This window comes from Chiloscyllium plagiosum, unplaced genomic scaffold, assembly GCF_037043375.1.
Source record: "Chiloscyllium plagiosum isolate Xiang-an unplaced genomic scaffold, Cpla_swu_hap1 HiC_scaffold_3, whole genome shotgun sequence".
In the NCBI taxonomy this organism is placed as follows: domain Eukaryota; kingdom Metazoa; phylum Chordata; class Chondrichthyes; order Orectolobiformes; family Hemiscylliidae; genus Chiloscyllium; species Chiloscyllium plagiosum.
The window spans coordinates 1,254,688-1,274,198 of NW_028270141.1; the positions used below are offsets into that span (position 1 = coordinate 1,254,688).

Below are 19,511 nucleotides of genomic sequence, written 5' to 3' on the forward strand. Positions count from 1 at the left end.
CACAGTGTGTCTGCATTGGGCTGCACAGGCAGCAGTGTGTTTGCATTGGGCTTCACAGTCTACAGTGTGTCTGCATTGGGCTGCACAGTCCACCATGTGTCTGCATTGGGCTGCAAAGTCTACAGTGTGTCTGCATTGGGCTGCAAAGTCCACCATGTGTCTGCATTGGGCTGCAAAGTCTACAGTGTGTCTGCATTGGGCTGCAAAGTCCACAGCGTGTCTGCATTGGGCTGCACAGACCACAGTGTGTCTGCATTGGGCTGCAAAGTCCTAACGTGTCTGCGTTGGTCTGCATTGGACTGCACACAGCAATATTGTTGATAAGGCAGCTCCACAATCGTCTGGCTGCTGTGTTTCTCAATTGGTCAGCGTGTGGACTAATTGCATGATTCAATACACCCAGATTCTGGATTAGTGGTGCTGGAAGAGCACAGCAGTTCAGGCAGCATCCAAGGAGCTTCGAAATCGACGTTTCGGGCGGAAGCCCTTCATCAGGAATAAAAGGTTTTTACCTCAATACACCCAGATCCTATGTCAGAGAAAACCAAATTCCAGTACTTGACGACAAAATGTAGAACTGGAGATGCTAGAAATCGGAATCAAAAACAGAAATTGCTTGAAAAGCTTAGCAGGCCTGGCAGCATCTATGGAGAGAAAGCAGAGTTAATATTTCAAAGCTTGCAAAGTCTGTAGAAGGATCACTTGACTCAACACGTTGACTCTGTTTTCTCTCTGTAGATGCTGCCAGACCTGTTGAGTTTCTCGAGCAAATTTTGTTTTTGTTCCAGCATTTTATGTTTATCTTTCAGACTTCCGGCATCTGCAGAAGCTTGCATTTGTATTGTCTTTCTGAACTTGGTGAACTTTGGAATAACCCCTGAGTCTCGTGCCCTGTGAGAACAATATCAATGAAATCTGGGAATTACGATAAACTTATTACTGCAATCAGCAATCTGAAACCAAACCCGGATTCTGTCATTTCTCTCCGAAAATACTGATCTATACTTTCACTTTTAGCAAAATAATTTGTCTGCTGTCTTCTTCCTACCTCACAATAAAATGAAAACATTCGCATTGCTGTACCTCACAATTTACAATGCTTTGTTCCATTTTTCCAACAGTTCACATTATGACGATTAACAATCTGTCACTTAAGTAACACAAAGATGTATGAGATTTGAAACAAAATTGAACAGTGACTTGCTGAGATGAAATTTTGGCTTGTTTCAAAAAATCCTATTCTGTATGGGCATCTGCAAACAATGAATCATTCAAGTGGCCCAGTAACAGTGTACACCAGAGTACAGAGGATTTACACACATACCAGCTGGTAAAGGCTGGGTACTGTGGGGAGAGCTCACAAGCCCTCGGTGATGTCTGGTTCAAGGACACAAATTGGTTGTAAACCTTGCAACTTTTGAAAATGATTGACATCCCTATTATTATTTTACTTTTTAAAGACTGTGTTAAGCAGCAACAACTGTATTATTTGCAAATGTGAAATGATCACAGCATTTGAAAAGAAAAGTGATAGATTTTGTCAGAGCTAAGAATGGGAAGTTTAGATTACTTACAGTGTGGAAACAGGCCCTTCGGCCCAACCAGTCCACACCAACCCAGACCGATTCTCTTACATCTAACACTAGGGGTAATTTAGCATGGCCAATTCACCTAACCTGCACATCTTTGGACTGTGGGAGGAAACCGGAGCACCCGGAGGAAACCCACGCAGACACAGGGAGAATGTGCAAACTCCACACAGACAGTCGCCTGAGGTGGGAATTGAGCCCAGGTCTCTGGCGCTGTGAGGCAGCAGTGTTAACCACCGTGCCACCCATAGTATACCAAACAGATAATGAATAAGATGCATTGACCTTTGCACTCATATTTCTACAATACTGTCCCAATATGTAAAGTTCCACACTCTTGAGAAATATATTTTGTTCACACTTACAATGTAAATTTCCAAGCTGTGTTTATTAATGTATTGGCTCCCTCTAATGTATGATATGAGTATAACAGTTCAAAAAGATTGCTCTCATTAAGAGAAATAAAAGATGAGAGGTCTTCCCCCCACCGCCACTGCTCACCTTTAAACAACCGCCAAACCTCAAACAGATCATTGTTTGTAACAAACTGCCTGGCTCTCAGGACAACTCCATACAACCCTGTCACGGTAGACGCTGCAAGACGTGTTAGAGTGTGGACATAGATACCACTATTACACGTGGGAACCGAGCAAAGGCTACGACAACAGATGAATGGGCACCGCACAACAATCAACAGACAGGAGGGTTCCCTCCCAGTTGGGGAACACTTCAGTGGTCCAGGACATTCAGCCTCGGACCTTTGGGTGACAGTCCTCCAAGGCCGACTTCGGGACAGGCAGCAGAGAAAAGTGGCTGAGCAGAGGCTGATAGCAAAGTTCGGTACCCATAGGGAGGGCCTCAACGGGACCTTGGGGTCATGTCACACTACAGGTGACACTATTACACTATGCACACACACAGACACACGTATACACAGACACAGCACACAGCCACACATCCTCTCAGACTTAGACACTTTACACTCATATACACACACACATACACTCTCTCGCACACTCACAACCCCCCATCCCAGACAGACAGAATCACACAAACGTGCAAAAACCCACATGAATACATATACATATACGTTTGTGGGGTGAATTTGTACTTGCAGAGTTACATTGTACTTTGCTCAAAACTGCATGAATCCATGTAAGACTCTGTTAACTCACTTTTTAGATTAGAATCAATCTAAAACATTATGGCGCAGACAGAGAACACGGGGGCTAACACCTTCAACATCTTATCTGGGCTGATACCAATTGTTACAGCTAACCTGAGAATGTAACTTTTAAAAAAAGTTTTGTTATTTACAAATGAAAGAAGTGAAACTAACATGGTCAATCTAACAGATGAGAGACTCAACAAACAATTAAGGTATTTTTCAATGTATAATTTCAGTTACATCACACTGTAAACTTTTGCTATAAATTCTGTGCCTTACAATTGTGTCCTCCACAACTACCTGATGAAGGAGCGTCGCTCCGAAAGCTAGTGCTTCCAATTAAACCTGTTGGACTATAACCTGGTGTTGGGTGATTTTTAACTTTGTCCAACCCAGTCCAACACCGGCATCTCTATACAGTGAAAAAGAAATGAGAAATAAGAAGGCTGCAGTTACATTGTTGGGGCTGTATTACAGGCCTCCCAACAGTGAGCGTGAGGTAGAAGAACAAATAGGTAAACAGATCATGGAAAGATGTAGAGACAACAGGGTAGTGGTGATGGGAGATTTTAATTTTCCCAACATTGACTGGGGTACACTTAGTGTCAGAGATCTGGATGGGGTAGAATTTGTAAGGAGCTTCCAGGAGAGTTTCCTAGAGCAGTATGTCAATAGTCCGACGAGGGAAGGGGCCATATTGGACCTGGTACTGGGTAACGAGCCAGGACAGATGGTAGAATTTGCAGTGGGGGATATCTTTGAGAACAGTGACCACAATTCTGTAAGTTTTAGAATACTCTTAGATAAAGATGAGTGGTCCTCAGGGAAGAGTACTAAACTGGGTCAAGGCCAATTATATCAAAATTAGGCAGGAGCTCGGAAATGTGGATTGGACACAGCCATTTGAAGGGGAGTTCACATTTGAGATGTGGGAGGCTTTCAAAGATAGGTTAAAGATGGTGCAGGATAGGCATGTCCCATTGAAGGCAAAGGATAGGAAGGGCAAGATTTGTGAACTGTGGATGACAAGAGAAATTGTACGACTAACCAAGAGGAAAAGGGAAGCATACATAAGGTTTAGGCAGCTAAGAACAGAACAGGCCCTGGAGGAATATCGGTAGAGTAGGACCAATCTTAAAGAGGAATCAAGCGGGCTAAAAGGGGTCATGAAATAGCTTTAGCGAATAGAATTAAGGAAAATCCCAAAGCATTTTATTCTTACATAAGGAGAAAGCGGGTGATTAGACAAAGGATTTGTGCACTAAAGGATAATGAAGGAAGGCTGTGTGCCGAACCTAAGAGAATGGGTGAGATTCTGAATGATTGCTTTGCATCAGTGTTCACTGAGGAGAAGGACATGATGAATCTTGAGATTAGAGATAGAAGTTTGATTAGTCTGGATCACGTTGACATTAGTAGGGAAGATGTGTTGGGTAGGCTAGAGGTTATTAAGGTGGACAAATCCCTAGGACCAGTTGGGATCTATCCCAGGTTGCTGAGGGAGGTGAGAGAGGAACTAGCCAAGGCCCTGACAGATATCTTTGTGGCATCCTTAAATACAGGTGAGGTGCCAGAGGACTGGAAGGTTGCTCATGTTGTCCCCCTGTACAAGAAAGGTAGTAGGGATATTCCAGGTAACTACAGACCAGTGAGCCTGATGTCATTGGTGGGAAAATTGCTGGTGAGGGTACTGAGGGATAAGATCTATTTATATTTAGAAAGGAATGAGCTTATCAGTGATAGGCAACATGGTTTTGTCGGGGGGAGATTGTGCCGTACCAACTTAATAGAGTTCTTTGAGGAAGTGACCAAGTTGTTCGATGAAGGAAGGGTTGTTGATGTCATATACATGGACTTTAGTAAGGCGTTTGATAAGGTTCCCCATGGTAGACTAATAGAGAAAGTGAAGTCACGTGGTGTGCAGGGTGTTCTAACTAGGTGGATAAAGAACTGGTTGACCAACAGGAGACAGAGTAGTAGTTGAAGGGAGTTTCTTGAAATGGAGAAAGGTGACCAATGGTGTTCCACAGGGATCAGTGCTGGGGCCACTGTTGTTTGTAATATACATAAATGATCTGGAAGAGGACACTGTTGAATTGATCAGCAAGTTTGCAGATGACACAAAGGTTGGTGAAGTAGCAGAAAGCATAGGGGACTGTCAAAGAATACAGGAGGATATAGATAGACTGGAGAGTTGGGCAGAAAAGTGGCAGATGGAGTTCAATCCAGGCAAATGTGAGGTGATGCATTTAGGTAAGACTAACTCTAGAGAGAATTATACAATGAACAGAAGAGCCTTGGGAAAAGTTGATGGGCAGAGAGATCTGGGAGTGCAGGTCCATTGTACCCTGAAGGTTGCTGCACAGGTGGATAGAGTAGTCAAGAAGGCATATAGTATGCTTGCCTTCATTGGACGGGATATTGAGTATAAGAGCTGGCAAGTGATGTTAAAATTGTACAATACATTGGTTCGGCCACATTTAGAATACTGTGTCCAGTTCTGGTTGCCACATTAACAAAAAGATATGGACGCTTTGGAGAGGGTGCAGAGAAGGTTTATGAGGATGTTGCCTGGTATGGAAAGTGCTAGTTATGAAGAGAGTTGAGTAAGTTCGATTTGTTTTCATTAGAAAAGAGATTGAGGGGTGACCTGATTGAGGTTTACAAAATCATGAAGGGTATAGACAGGGTGGATAGAGACAAGCTTTTTCCCAGGTGAAGGATTCAGTAACGAGAGGTCACGCTTTCAAGGTGAGAGGTGTAAAGTTTAAGGGGGATACATGTGGCAAGTACTTCAAACAGAGGGTGGTAGATGCCTGGAGTGTGTTGCCAGCAGAGGTAGTAAAGGCAGGAACGGTAGATTCATTTAAGATGCGTCTGGATAAATGTATGAGCAGGTGGGGAGCAGAGGGATACAGATGCTGAGGAATTGTCCAACAGGTTTAGACAGTACATTTGGATCGGCTCAGGCTTGGAAGGCCCATGGGCCTGTTCCTGGGCTGTAAATTTTCTTTGTTCTTTATATAAGAATAGTTTCCAATATTTACCTTTTTGTTACTAGATATATAATGTTCATAATGTCCTACTGCTAATATTTTTAAAATCTTAACATTTGTTTCATTTCCCTTTCCCTAACCACCTGGAAATGTATAATACATTTGTGCTAATTATTGGAACTATCTTATTCACTTGTGGGACATGGGCATCACTGGTTTAGCCCAGCATTTATTGCCCATCCCTAGTTGCCCGTTGAGAAAGTGGGGGTGAGCTGTCTTCTTGAACCGCTGCAGTCCATGTGCTGTGGGTTGACCCACAATGCCCTTAGGGACAGAATTTCAGGATTTTGACCCAGCGACAATGAAGGAACGGCAATATATTTCCAAGTCAGAAAGGTGAGTGGCTTGGAGGGGAGCTGTCAGTGGATGGTGTATCTGCTGCCCTTGTGCTTTGAGATGGAAGTGTTTGTGGGTTTGGCAGCTGCTGTCTCAGAATCTTTGATGAATTTCTGAACATCTCTGAGCATCAATGGTGAACGGAGTGAATGTTTGTAGATGTGTTGCCAATAAAGTGGGCTGCTGTGGCCTAGAGGATGTCAAACATTCTGAATGTTATTGGAACACTTCTGTTGTGCTATAGGTGTCCAATAAAAGTGAAATTGAGTTGAGTCCACTTGCACATGTAGTACTTTTGGGGAAGTCAATGTCATTTTAAAGTGTGAGCTCATGCCAGTTTTAATAGGATACAAGTACAAGAACAATTGTTGCATGTCTGGCTAGTGGTACAAATCCAAAAGACAACAAACACTATCAAGGCTGAAACAAAATCGGAAATGCTGCAAAATCTCTAGCAGCATCTGTGGAGAGAAATCAGAGTTAACATTTCAGATCGAATGACCCTTCCTCAGAACAGTAAATGCTATATCTTACCTGTATTTTTGATTGTAGGTTGAAATAGGAAAATGTGTATTTGCAAATCTAAGGATTGTTGAAAGTTTAGTGCACGTTTTAAAAGCAAGTTACCTGACACTCCCTCACTCATTTAAAGTATTATTTACATAGCTGTTGGTTCAAGCAGTGGGGAAGTTATTTACAGATGATCTGGAACCAGGGGAGTGTGGACGAATAGAGATTTGACTGGATACGAATAGCTGATTGATCTATGGACAAGTTATTAATGACAAAGTCAGTCTGCCTGCCAACAACTATATGATTGACTCACAGGTAACTGAATGGCTCAGGAGTGTCAATGCTTAGGTGAGAAACTATTGGCACCTCTCCCCCCCACCACTCCAGAACAGGAGTTATTAGCGCTCTGTGATAAAAATCATGCTGGTCTAAAAGTAACCAATTAATTTTTCGGATCTCATCATGCCTACTGCAAGCTAGTGAACATATCTGGAGGAGATCATTTGAGAGACAATGTTCTGATCAGAAAAAGGATCATCTCAGCAAACCGTGCGGCCATCTCTCCCTCTGCCCACAATATGGTCACACAACACCAAGCTTCACCAGGGCCATTGCTCATTCTGGAGCCCATTCTTAAGAACAATAGCCAGGTTTTTGTTAGGACCCAAATGTCTTCAACAGCTTCTTGCTATCCTGTGGGGAAAAGCAAATTGGCTAAAGATTGTCATCAGTTGTGCTAGGGCCCCTGGGAGGAGGTTGAGCTGGTTCATCCTTTTGGCATTTCTGGTTGAAGATGTGAATTGTTTTGCTTTGTTAAAGGTGCTGGGCTCTCTCAGCACTGAAGATGAGCATATTTGTCAGGAGTCTCCTCCTCCTGTTCTAATTGCTCGCCACATTCCCAACTGGATGTAATAGGACTTTAATCTGATGCATTAACTGTGTGGGATTGCTTGTATCTCTGCTTCTGCTGGTTAACATGTAGGTAGTCATGCATTATACTTCACCAGGCTGCACCTTCACTGTTAGGCGTGTCTGGTGCTGCTCTGTGCATACCCACTTGCATTCTTTGTTCTGATCATTGGTTCAGGATTGATCTCCCACTTTGATGGTCATTGTAATCGAAGAGTGGGGAACAGCTAGGGCACAAGGTCACAGATTGTGGTTGAATACAATTCTACTGCTGCTGATAGCCCCCAGTGCATCATGGATGGCCAATTTTGTGTTGCAAGATCTGTTTAAAATGTATCCCAATTAGCACAGTGGCAGCGGCACATATCTCAATTGAAGTCTTGATGTGTAGATTGATGTCTTCATCAGAAGTATACAGTATTAGCTCCGAGAAAGTGAGGACTGCAGATGCTGGACATCAGAGCTGAAAATGTGTTGCTGGAAAAGCGCAGCAGGTCAGGCAGCATCCAAGGAGCAGGAGAATCGAGGTTTCGGGCATAAGCACTTCTTCAGGAATGAAGAAGGTCTTATGCCCGAAACGTGGATTCTCCTGCTCCTTGGATGCTGCCTGATCTGCTGTGTTTTCCAGCAACACATTTTTCAGTATTAGCTCCGACCCAGATGCATCTGTAATAGCGAAACTGGTGAGAATGAGGTGTAGAGTTTTCTCCTTGATGATTGTCTCACCTCCTGCTGCAGGCGCATTATGATAGATTGTCCTTTCAGATTCCACCAGCTCTGTTAGGAAAAGAGCTGCTGAGCCACTGTTGGTGAGAATGTTCCAAGCCTTTTCTCTCCACAGTGCTTCCGGCAGTGCTGATTCAACAGCTGAAAAAGGCTGTATGTAGTAATCAGTACGATTATATGTCTGAGCTGAAGACATGAGATTTTATGGAGGCTAGAGTCAATAATGAGGCTTCCTAGTGCAAACTATGTGCCACATGGTCATTCACAGATCCCTGGCCTTCATGGTGATGACTTTATAAGAGGTAGATGGTTGTTATGCTCCAACAAGGCTTTCCTCGAAATCTTGTAGCTGTATGGGGTCCCAGTGTATCAGAACCCAGACTAGTTTCCAGATATTTCAGCTTTTATCTGCCAAAAGTGCCATGGGAATATAAAGAACAAAAAAGAACAAAGAAAATTTACATCCCTTCGGCCCTCCAAGCCTGAGCAGATCCAAATCCACTGTTTAAACCTGTTGCCCACTTCCTAAGCATCTGTATCCCTCTGCTCCCCACCTACTCATGCATCTAGGTGTTCCTTAAATGATTCTACCGTGCCTGCCTCTACCACCTCTGCTGGCAACGCGCTCCAGGCACCTACCACCCTCTGTGTGAAGTACTTGCTGCGTGTATCCCCCTCAAACTTTACACCTCTCACCTTACATAGAACATAGAACATAGAACAATACAGCACAGAACAGGCCCTTCGGCCCACGATGTTGTGCCGAACTTCTAACCTAGATTAAGTACCCATCCATGTACCTATCCAAATGCCGCTTAAAGGTCGCCAATGATTCCGACTCCACCACTCCCACGGGCAGCGCATTCCATGCCCCCACCACTCTCTGGGTAAAGAACCCACCCCTGACATCTCCCCTATACCTTCCACCCTTCACCTTAAATTTATGCCCCCTTGTAACACTCTGTTGTACCTGGGGAAAAAGTTTCTGACTGTCTACTCTATCTATTCCTCTGATCATCTTATAAACCTCTATCAAGTCACCCCTCGTCCTTCGCCGTTCCAACGAGAAAAGACCGAGAACTCTCAACCTATCCTCGTACGACTTCCTCTCCATTCCAGGCAACATCCTGGTAAATCTTCTCTGCACCCTCTCCAAAGCTTCCACATCTTTCCTATAGTGAGGCGACCAGAACTGCACACAGTACTCCAACTGTGGCCTAACCAAAGTCCTGTACAGCTGCAACATCACTTCACGACTCTTGAATTCAATCCCTCTGCTAATGAACGATAATACTCCATAGGCCTTCTTACAAACTCTATCCACCTGAGTGGCAACCTTCAAAGATCTATGTACATAGACCCCAAGATCCCTCTGTTCCTCCACCTGACTAAGAACCCTACCATTAACCCTGTATTCCGCATTCTTATTTGTTCTTCCAAAATGGACAACCTCACACTTGGCAGGGTTGAACTCCATCTGCCACTCCTCAGCCCAGCTCTGCATCATATCTAAGTCCCTCTGCAGCCGACAACAGCCCTCCTCACTGTCCACAACTCCACCTATCTTCGTATCATCTGCAAATTTACTGACCCACCCTTCGACTCCCTCATCTAAGTCATTAATAAAAATTACAAACAGCAGAGGACCCAGAACTGATCCCTGCGGAACTCCACTTGTAACTGGGCTCCAGGCTGAGTATTTACCATCTACCACCACTCTCTGCCTTCGACCGGTTAGCCAGTTTTCTATCCAATTGACCAAATTTCCCTCTATCCCATGCCTCCTGACTTTCCGCATAAGCCTACCATGGGGAACCTTATCAAATGCCTTACTAAAATCCATGTACACTACATCCACTGCTCTTCCCTCATCCACATGCTTGGTCACCTCCTCGAAGAATTCAATAAGACTTGTAAGGCAAGACCTACCCTTCACAAATCCGTGCTGGCTGTCCCTAATCAAGCAGTGTCTTTCCAGATACTCATAAATCCTATCCCTCAGTACCCTTTCCATTACTTTGCCTACCACAGAAGTAAGACTAACAGGCCTGTAATTCCCGGGGTTATCCCTATTCCCTTTTTTGAACAGGGGCACAACATTCGCTACTCTCCAGTCCCCTGGTACCACCCCCTTTGCCAGTGAAGACGAGAAGATCATTGCCAACGGTACTGCAATTTCCTCTCTTGCTTCCCACATAATCCTAGGATATATCCCGTCAGGCCCGGGGGACTTGTCTATCCTCAAGTTGTTCAAAATGTCCAACACATCTTCCTTTCTAACAGGTATCTCTTCTAGCTTACCAGTCCATTTCACACTCTCCTCTTCTACAATACAGTCCCTCTCGTTCGTAAATACTGAAGAGAAGTACTTGTTCAAGACCTCTCCTATCTCTTCCGACTCAATACACAGTCTCCCACTACTGTCCTTGATCGGACCTACCCTCGTTCTCGTCATTCTCTGGTTTCTCACATACGCATAAAATGCCTTGGGGTTATCCTTGATCCTATCCGCCAACGATTTTTCATGCCCTCTCTTAGCTCTCCTAATCCCTTTCTTCAGGTCCCTTCTGGCTATCCTGTATCCCTCCACTGCTCTGTCTGAATCCTGTTTCCTCAACCTTATGTAAGCCTCCTTCTTCCTCTTTACCAGACATTCAACCTCTCTCGTCAACCAAGGCTCCTTCACATGACCATTTCTTTCCTGCCTGATAGGTACATACATATCATGGACACGTCGTATCTGCTCTTTGAAAAAGTTCCACATTTCCACCACATCCTTCCCTGACAGCCTATGCTCCCAACGTATGCTCCTCAAATCCTGCCTTACAGCATCGTAATTTCCCTTCCCCCAATTATAAAATCTACCTTGTTGTGCGCACCTATCTCTCTCCATAACCAAGGTGAAAGTCACAGAATTGTGGTCACCATCACCAAAATGTTCACCCACTAACAAGCCCACCACTTGTCCCGGTTCATTACCGAGTACCAAATCCAATATGGCCTCCCCTCTGGTTGGACAATCTACATACTGAGTTAGAAAAGCTTCCTGGACACACTGCACAAACACCGCCCCATCCAATCTACTTGATCTAAAGAGCTTCCAATCAATATTTGGGAAGTTGAAGTCGCCCATGACTACGACCCTGTGGCTTCTGCACCTTTCCACAATCTGTTTCCCAATCTGTTTCTCCACATCTCTGCTGCTATTGGGGGGCCTATAGTAAACACCCAACAAGGTGACTGCACCTTTCCTATTTCTGACTTCAGCCCATACTACCTCCAGAGGCAGATCCCCCTCAAACTTCCTTTCTGCAGCCGTTATACCATTTCTAATTAGCAATGCCACCCCCCCTCCTTTTTTCCCACCCTCCCTAATCTTACTGAAACACCTGTAACCAGGAACCTCCAACAGCCATTCCTGTCCCACATCTATCCACGTTTCCGTGATGGCCACAACATCGTAGTCCCAGGTACCGATCCACGCCTTAAGTTCACCCACCTTATTTCTGATACTCCTTGCGTTGATGTATACGCACTTGAGCCCATCTCTGTGTCCGCTAGTAGTCCCTGTCAGTGCTACCTTCTCCACAGCCCCCCCACAGTCTTGGGCATCCTGACAAACAGCTAACCTACTTGCTGGACTACAAGTCCGGATCCCATCCCCCTGCCAAATTAGTTTAAACCCCCCCGAAGAGTGCTAGCAAACCTACCCCCCAGGATATTGGTGCCCTTCTGGTTCAGGTGCAACCCGTCCTGTTTGTACAGGTCCCACCTTCCCCAGAATGCAGTCCAATTGTCCAAATATCTGAAGCCCTCTCTCCTACACCAGCCTTGCAGCCACGTGTTCAACTGCACTCTCTCCCTATTCTTTGCCTCACTGTCACGTGGCACCGGCAACAACCCAGAGATGACGACTCTGTCTGTCCTAGCTTTTAGCTTCCAGCCTAACTCCTTGAGCTCTTGAATGACCTCCCCATCCCTCTTCCTACCTATGTCGTTGGTGCCAATGTGCACCACGACTTCTGGCTGCACACCCTCCCCCTTAAGGATTCTGAAGACACGGTCTGAGACGTCTCGGACCCTAGCACCCGGGAGGCAACAAACCATCCGTGAGTCTCGCCCATGTCCACAGAACCGCCTGTCCGTCCCTCTAACTAGAGAGTCCCCTATAACTAGCGCTCTCCTCCTCTCCCCCTTTCCCTTCTGAGTCTCAGAGCCACAGACCCCTTCACTGCAGCTTGCACCTGCAACGCTGTCCCCCCCAACAGTTTCCAAAGCTGGATATTTATTTTTTAGGGGAACGACCACAGGGGAACCCTGCACTGCCTGCTTCTTCCTCTTCCCACCTCTAACTGTTACCCAGCTACCTTTTTTCTCCGGCGTAACTATGTCCCTGTAGCTTCTATCAATCACCCTCTCAGCCTCTCGAATAATCCTCAGCTCATCCAATTCCAGTTCCAGTTCCCTAACTCGTTCGGTGAGGATCAGGATCTGACTGCATTTCCTGCAGACGAAGTCGGCAGGAGTATCGGTGGTCACCCCTACCTCAAACATCCTGCAGGAGGAACATTTCACCGCCTGCGCTGCCATGACTGTACACTTTCTCCAAAAACAAGAACACTGAGTCAATAACACTGAGTCACTTAAATGTGGACTTTAAAGTTAGGTTAGAGGAGGAGGGTGGGAGGGAGGCCCTACGGAAGTAGGACCTGGGGTCTAGAACACACCCACTCAAATACTAATCACTCGGCCGCTGCTCCCACTCAAATGACCGTTGGTGATTAAAGGGTGAGTATTTATACTCACAGTTCTCCTTCCCGGCTGCCCCTCTGCTTGCCGTCACTTCCTCTGCTGCTCCCGCTCTTTTTGTGAAGAGAGAATAAAAAAAACACCGCTGCCCGCTACAGGTAAGTAATTTTGAAACAAACTGTGACCTCTCGTTATGGAATCCTTCACCCTGGGAAAAAGCTTGTCTCTATCCACCCTGTCTATACCCTTCATGATTTTGTAAACGTCAATCAGGTCACCCCTCAATCTCCTTTTTTCTAATGAAAACACACCTAACCTACTCAACCTCTCTTTTTAGCTTGCACCTTCCATACCAGGCAACATCCTCGTAAACCTTCTCTGTATCCTCTCCAAAGCGTCCACATCCTTTTGTTAATGTGGCAACCAGAACTGTACACAGTATTCTAAATGCGGCCGAACCAATGTCTTGTACAGTGTTAACATGACCTGCCAGCTCTTATACTCAATACCCCATCGATGAAGACAAGCATACTGTATGCCTTCTTGACCACTCTATCCACCTGTGCAGCCACCTTCAGGGTACAATGGACCTGAACGCCCAGATCTCTCTGCTCATCAACTTTTCCCAAAGATCTTCCATTTACTGTATAGTTCACTCTCGAATTAGGCTTGCCTAAATGCATCACCTCACATTTGCCTGGATTGAATTCCATCTGCCACTTCTCTGCCCAACTCTCCAGTCTATCTATATTCTCCTGTATTCTTTAACAGTCCCCTATGCTTTCTGCTACTCCACCAATCTTCGTGTCATCTGCAAATTTACTGATCATACCAACAGTGGCCTCTTCCAGATCATTTATGTATATCACAAACAACAGTGGCCCCCAACACTGACCCCTGTGGGACCCCACTGGTCACCTTTCTCCACTTCGAGAAACTCCCTTCAACTACTACTCTCTGTCTCCTGTTGCTCAACCAGTTCTTTATCCACCTAGCTAGAACACCCTGTACACCATGTGACTTCACTTTCTCCATTAGTTTACCATGGGGAACCTTATCAAACACCTTACCAAAGTCCATGTATATGAGTTGAACAGCCCTTCCTTCACTTGGAGGTCACCACTGATGATGTTACCTAGCCAGGTAATGAAACGTCTGGATATCAAACCTACAGCTCAGCGAGCAAACCTACACCCTAAACCTCACCCTGAGCTACAAACCTTCACAAACGTTGCAAAAGCCCTTCCTTCATCTATCAACTTGGTCATTTCCTCAAAGAACTCTATTAAATTGGTAAGGCACAATCTACCCCAATCTACATAGGAATATGCTGGAAATTTGCAGATGACACTAAGGTCGGTGGAGTTGTTGATAGTGACGAAGGATGTTGTAAGTTCCAGGGAGACATAGATAAGCTGCAGAGCTGGACTGAGAGGTAGCAAATGGAGTTTAATGCAGATAAGTTTGAGGTGATTCACTTTGGTCAGAGTTACCGGAATGCAAAGTACTGGGCTAATGGTAAGATTCTTGGTAGTGTAGATGAGCAGAGAGATCTCGTTGTCCAGGTACACAGATCCTTTAAACTTGCCACCCAGGTTGACAGGGTTGTTAAGAAGGCATACAGTGTTTTAGCTTTTATTAATAGAGGGAACGAGCTCCGGAACTATGAGGTTATGCTACAGCTGTACAAAACTTTGGTGCGGCCGGACTTGGAGTATTGTGTACAGTTCTGGTCACCGCATTATAAGGAGGATGTGGAAGCTTTGGAAAGGGTGCAGAGGAGATTGACTAGGATGTTGCCTAGTATGGAGGGAAGGTCTTACGAGGAAAGGCTGAGGGACTTGAGGCTGTTTTCGTTAGAGAGAAGAAAGTTGAGAGGTGACTTAATAGAGACATATAAGATAATCAGAGGGTTAGATAGGGTGGACAGGGAGAGCCTTTTTCCAAGTATGGTGACGGTGAGCACAAGGGGGCATAGCTTTAAATTGAGGGGTGATAGATATAGGGCAGATGTCAGAGGTAGTTTCTTTACTCAGAGAGTAGGAAGGGTATGGAATGCTTTGCCTGCAACGGTAGTAGATTCACCAACTTTAAGTACATTTAAGTCGCCATTGGACAAGCATAATGGACGTACGTGGAATAGTGTAGGTAGATGGGCTTCAGATTGGTATGACAGGTCGGCACAACATCGAGGGCCGAAGGGCCTGTACTGCGCTGTAATGTCCTATGTTCTGTGTTCTAGAATTGGAGTAACTTTCTAATCTGTTTCCTGTCTGGTGTAGGCTGAAAACATTCTTTTCTTGGAATTAGACATGGCAACACCCACGGTGTTTGAGCTGGACATTCCACGGTCACGGTCACTACAAGGAGCAACTGGAGGACAGCTACACCACAGCAGCTCTGTTACCCCAGATCGGTCAGCCAGCACAAGAGTTAGGAAATCCCGATCATGGTGAGAATGTCTCAAGTATAAACAACTGTTCTAATCTGCAGAGTAAAATTCATTAAGCTCCTGTAAACAAGGTTTTGCATGCACACAATTATCATTACTTATTTGTCATTCTTGTCTGACCTGCCAGTACAACTTTGTCATTCTTGATAAAAGAAATAGTAACCCGGGAAATATTTTCACAAGTTATGAGAAAATGAAATAAATTAGGAATTAGTAAAGAACATTTGGCTTATTTGATTTCAGAATCAATTGCCTACCTTCTCATTGTGTCCTTCTGTTACCAGAGACATATTAGTTCTGATCTTTCAGCAATTTCTGTTCTTGTTTCTGATCTCCAGCTTTCACGGGTTATTTCAGTTTTTATTTAGTTCTGACCTTTCCTTCCTGGCTCTCTCCCACCGTACCATCCCAGTTTGAAAAATATACAAATTGCCTGCTGCTGTTTTAAATCCCTTTGTTAGAGCTTTTCCCACACAGTATAAGATTTGTCCAATCTGATTACCATAAAACCAGAAGAAATAGGAGCATAAGTAGGCCATTCAGCCCATCATGGACAGGTTGGACAAAAGTGTCTGTTTCCATGCTGTACATCTCTATGACTCTATGACTCTAAGTCTGCTCTACTATTCAATGAGATCATAGCTGATGTAATCATCTTCACTTTCCTGCTTTATCTCCATGACCCTTGATTCTTTACCAATTAAAGATTTGTCTTTCTGCACTTGAATATACTTAATGGCCTGCCATCTCCAGCCCTCTGAGGTAAAGTATTCCACAGATTCACTACACTTGAGAGAAGACATTTCACTTCATCTCTGTCCTAATTGGGTGACCCCTTACTCTGAGATTATGCCTTCTGGTGCTAGACTCTCCAAAAAGGGAAATACTGTCTCCATATTTATCCTGTCACGCCTAAGAATCTTAAACATCAATCACTGGAGAAACTCAGCAGACCTGGCAGCATCTGTGGAGAGAAAGCAAAGTTAATGTTTTGGGTCCAGTAACCAGTGGTTCTGAAGGAGGGTCACTGGATCCAAAACATAACTCTGTCTCCACAGATGCTACCAATCCTGCTGAGGTTTTCCAACAATTTCTCATTTTTGTTTCTTATTTCCATCATCCACAGATTTTTTTTTTTGTTTTCCCTAAAAATCTTATATATTTTAATAAGGCCACCCATCATTGATCTAAACTTCAACGAGTCTTGGCCCAACCTACTCAACCTCTCCTCAAAAGAAAATTCCTCCATGCCTGGGATCGACATGATGAACTTTCCCTGAATGTCTCCAATGCTAGTATATCTTTCCTTTAAAATGGGAACATAGCTGTTCACAGTATTCCAATTATGGTCTAATTAGTTCCTGTACAGTTTTAGCAAGATTTCCCTCTTTTTATATACTATTCCCTTTGAAATAAAGGCCAACAGTCCTATTGCCTTCCCTGTTACCCACTGAACTTAGATGCTAGCTATTTGTGATTCATAGTGGAGAACTCCAAATCCTTCTGATCTGCTTTCTGTCGTCTTCCCACCAAAGTGTATAACTGTGCATTTTCTAATTTAATTTTTCTGCCAGCCTTTTTGCTAACTCACTTAATTTGTTCATATTCCTCTGCAGACTCTGTGTCAACCTCACTACCTGCCTTCCCTATTTTTGGGTCATCCGTAAACATGGCTACAGTACATTTGCTTCCTTCATCCAAGTCATTAATATTTATATAAAGAGTAAATAATTGTGGATCCCGCACTGATCCCTGTCACACACCATTAGTTACAGGTTTCCATTTTGAAAATGTTCCCCTTATCACAACCCTCGGACTTCTATTAGTTAGCCAATCCTCTATCCATGCGAGTATACCAACCCAATACCATGGGCCTATCAGAAAATAAGGTTGAGGAGCAATGGCAGACAGCAATTTCAATAAATAGTTCATGATTCACAGCGATGGCATATTCCAGAGAGGAAGAAGGATTTGAGGAAGGGGATAACCAACCATGGTTAACCGGGGAAGTTAAGGATAGCTTCAGATAGCAAGAAAATAAACATACAATGTGGACAAGGTTAGTGGCAAACAGCATCTTATACTGACTCTGTTCGATTATATTTTTCTAAATACTCTGCTATTACACCCTTTCCGACAGACTCTAACATTTTCTAATAATAAATGATAAGTAATTGGCTTATATCAGTTTTACCTTTCTTTGCTTACTTCCCTTTTTAAATAAGTATTCCTTTTGAATTTTCCAATTCTTTGGGACTTTTCCAGAGCCTAAGGATCCTTGGAAGATTACATACAGTGCACCCAATATCCCGATAGGTACTTAATTTAATATCCTAGAATGCATTCCAGTTCAGAGAATAATCAGTCTTTAGCTCAATTTGTCCCTAGTACTTTTTCTCTTATGATAATTGTTGTATTTGTTCCCTGTCCCCTTTATTCTCCTTGAACATTTAGTAATTTTGGGATGCCTTTAGTGTTTCCATTGTGAAGACTGATAAAATGATAAGGAATAGGAATAGGAGCAGGCCGTTTGACCCCACGAACCTGCTGTGCCATTCATTAGGATCCTGGCTAATCCGACATTCACTTTCCTGCCCTCTCCTGCAACCCTCGACTCCCCAGCTGATCAAGTATCTATTGACCTCAGCCTTAAATATATGCAGGGACTCTGCCCCACAGCTCTCTGCGGCAAGGAGTTCCAAAGATCTCGCCCTCAGGGAAGAAATTCCTCCTTATCTCTGTCTTAAATTGCCCACCCCCCGCCTTATCCTGAGACTATGCCCTCTGATCCTGGACCCTCCCTTAAGGGGAAACATCCTCTCTGTAAGGGAGGACAATGTTCACTTTGAACTCACTCTTCCTTTCTATAAATTAAGAAAAGCTCTTGCTCACTGTCTTAGTATTAGTTCCAAATTTAACCTTAAAGTTTATTTTCTCCCTTCATTATTTTTTAGTCATCCTTTGTTGGTTCTTAAAAATTTTCAATCCCTTGCTTTGCCACTAACCTTGTCCACATTGTATGTTTTTTTCTTGCTACCTGAAGCTATCCTTAACTTGCCTGGTTAACCATGGTTGGTTTATCCCTTTCCTCAAATCCTCCTTCCTCTCTGGAATATGCCTTTGCTGTGAGCCACAAACTATTTACTGAGATACCTGCCATTGCTCCTCAACTGTATTTTCTGCTAAACTCCTTCCAGGCCATTCCACCTAACTCTGCCCTTATTCCTTTGTAATTACTCTTACTTAAGTTTAGGACAATTAATTTTGATCCAAGTTTCTCTCTCTTAAACAATTTGTTAAATTCTGCCATCTTATTGTCACTGCTTTCATAGAATCACAGAATCCTCACAGGAAGCAGGCCTTTCAGCCCGTCACCACCTCAATGACCCTGTGAAGAGTATCCCAGCCAGAACCCCCTCCCTATCCTATTCCTGCAACCCTGCTTTTCCCATTGCTAAAAGATCTGACCTGCACATCTTTGTTTTCTAATGGATCTTTTACTCTCAGATTATTCATTAAACTTTCCTCATTATGCATGACCAGATCCAAAATAGCCTGATCCCCATTTGGGTTTACAACAAACTCTCCTGAATACACTTTATGAATTCTTCCTTGTGGCTACTTCAACCAATTTAACTTTAACTTTCCCATTTTACTTAAAGATTAAGGTCATGCCTAATTAATGTATTGCCTTTTGTAAATGCCCTCATTATCTATTGATCAAGTTTTTGTTTTCACACTTGATACTGTTCAAGGCTGTAGACCACTCCCACTAGTGTTTTCTTCCTCTTGTTATCTTTAACCACCCACCCACATGGAATCTGTATCTTCCGAGCCAAGACTGTTTCTTGTTAATTTACTTATTCCGTCACAATCTGATAAAACGACCAGCCTGGCCTTTCAATAAGTCTCAAACTCGGAATATTTTGTTTTTATCTTTGATCCACTTATAACTATATCTCCGTGATGGGAATAGGATCATACCTATTAACCTCCTTTTGTGCTGTTAATTC

General features: G+C 43.9%; 1 protein-coding gene across 2 annotated transcripts in view; it reads left to right on the top strand.

Annotated features, from left to right (window-relative positions):
• Window positions 1-19,511, top strand: part of kif3ca (kinesin family member 3Ca) — a 281,442-nt gene that overhangs the window by 257,588 nt on the left and 4,343 nt on the right. For both annotated transcript variants that reach the window (XM_087976905.1, XM_087976909.1), the window contains exon 8: window positions 15,329-15,498. In XM_087976905.1, coding sequence (XP_087833031.1) covers window positions 15,329-15,498 — 170 coding nt within the window. The remainder of the gene's footprint in view (window positions 1-15,328; window positions 15,499-19,511) is intronic.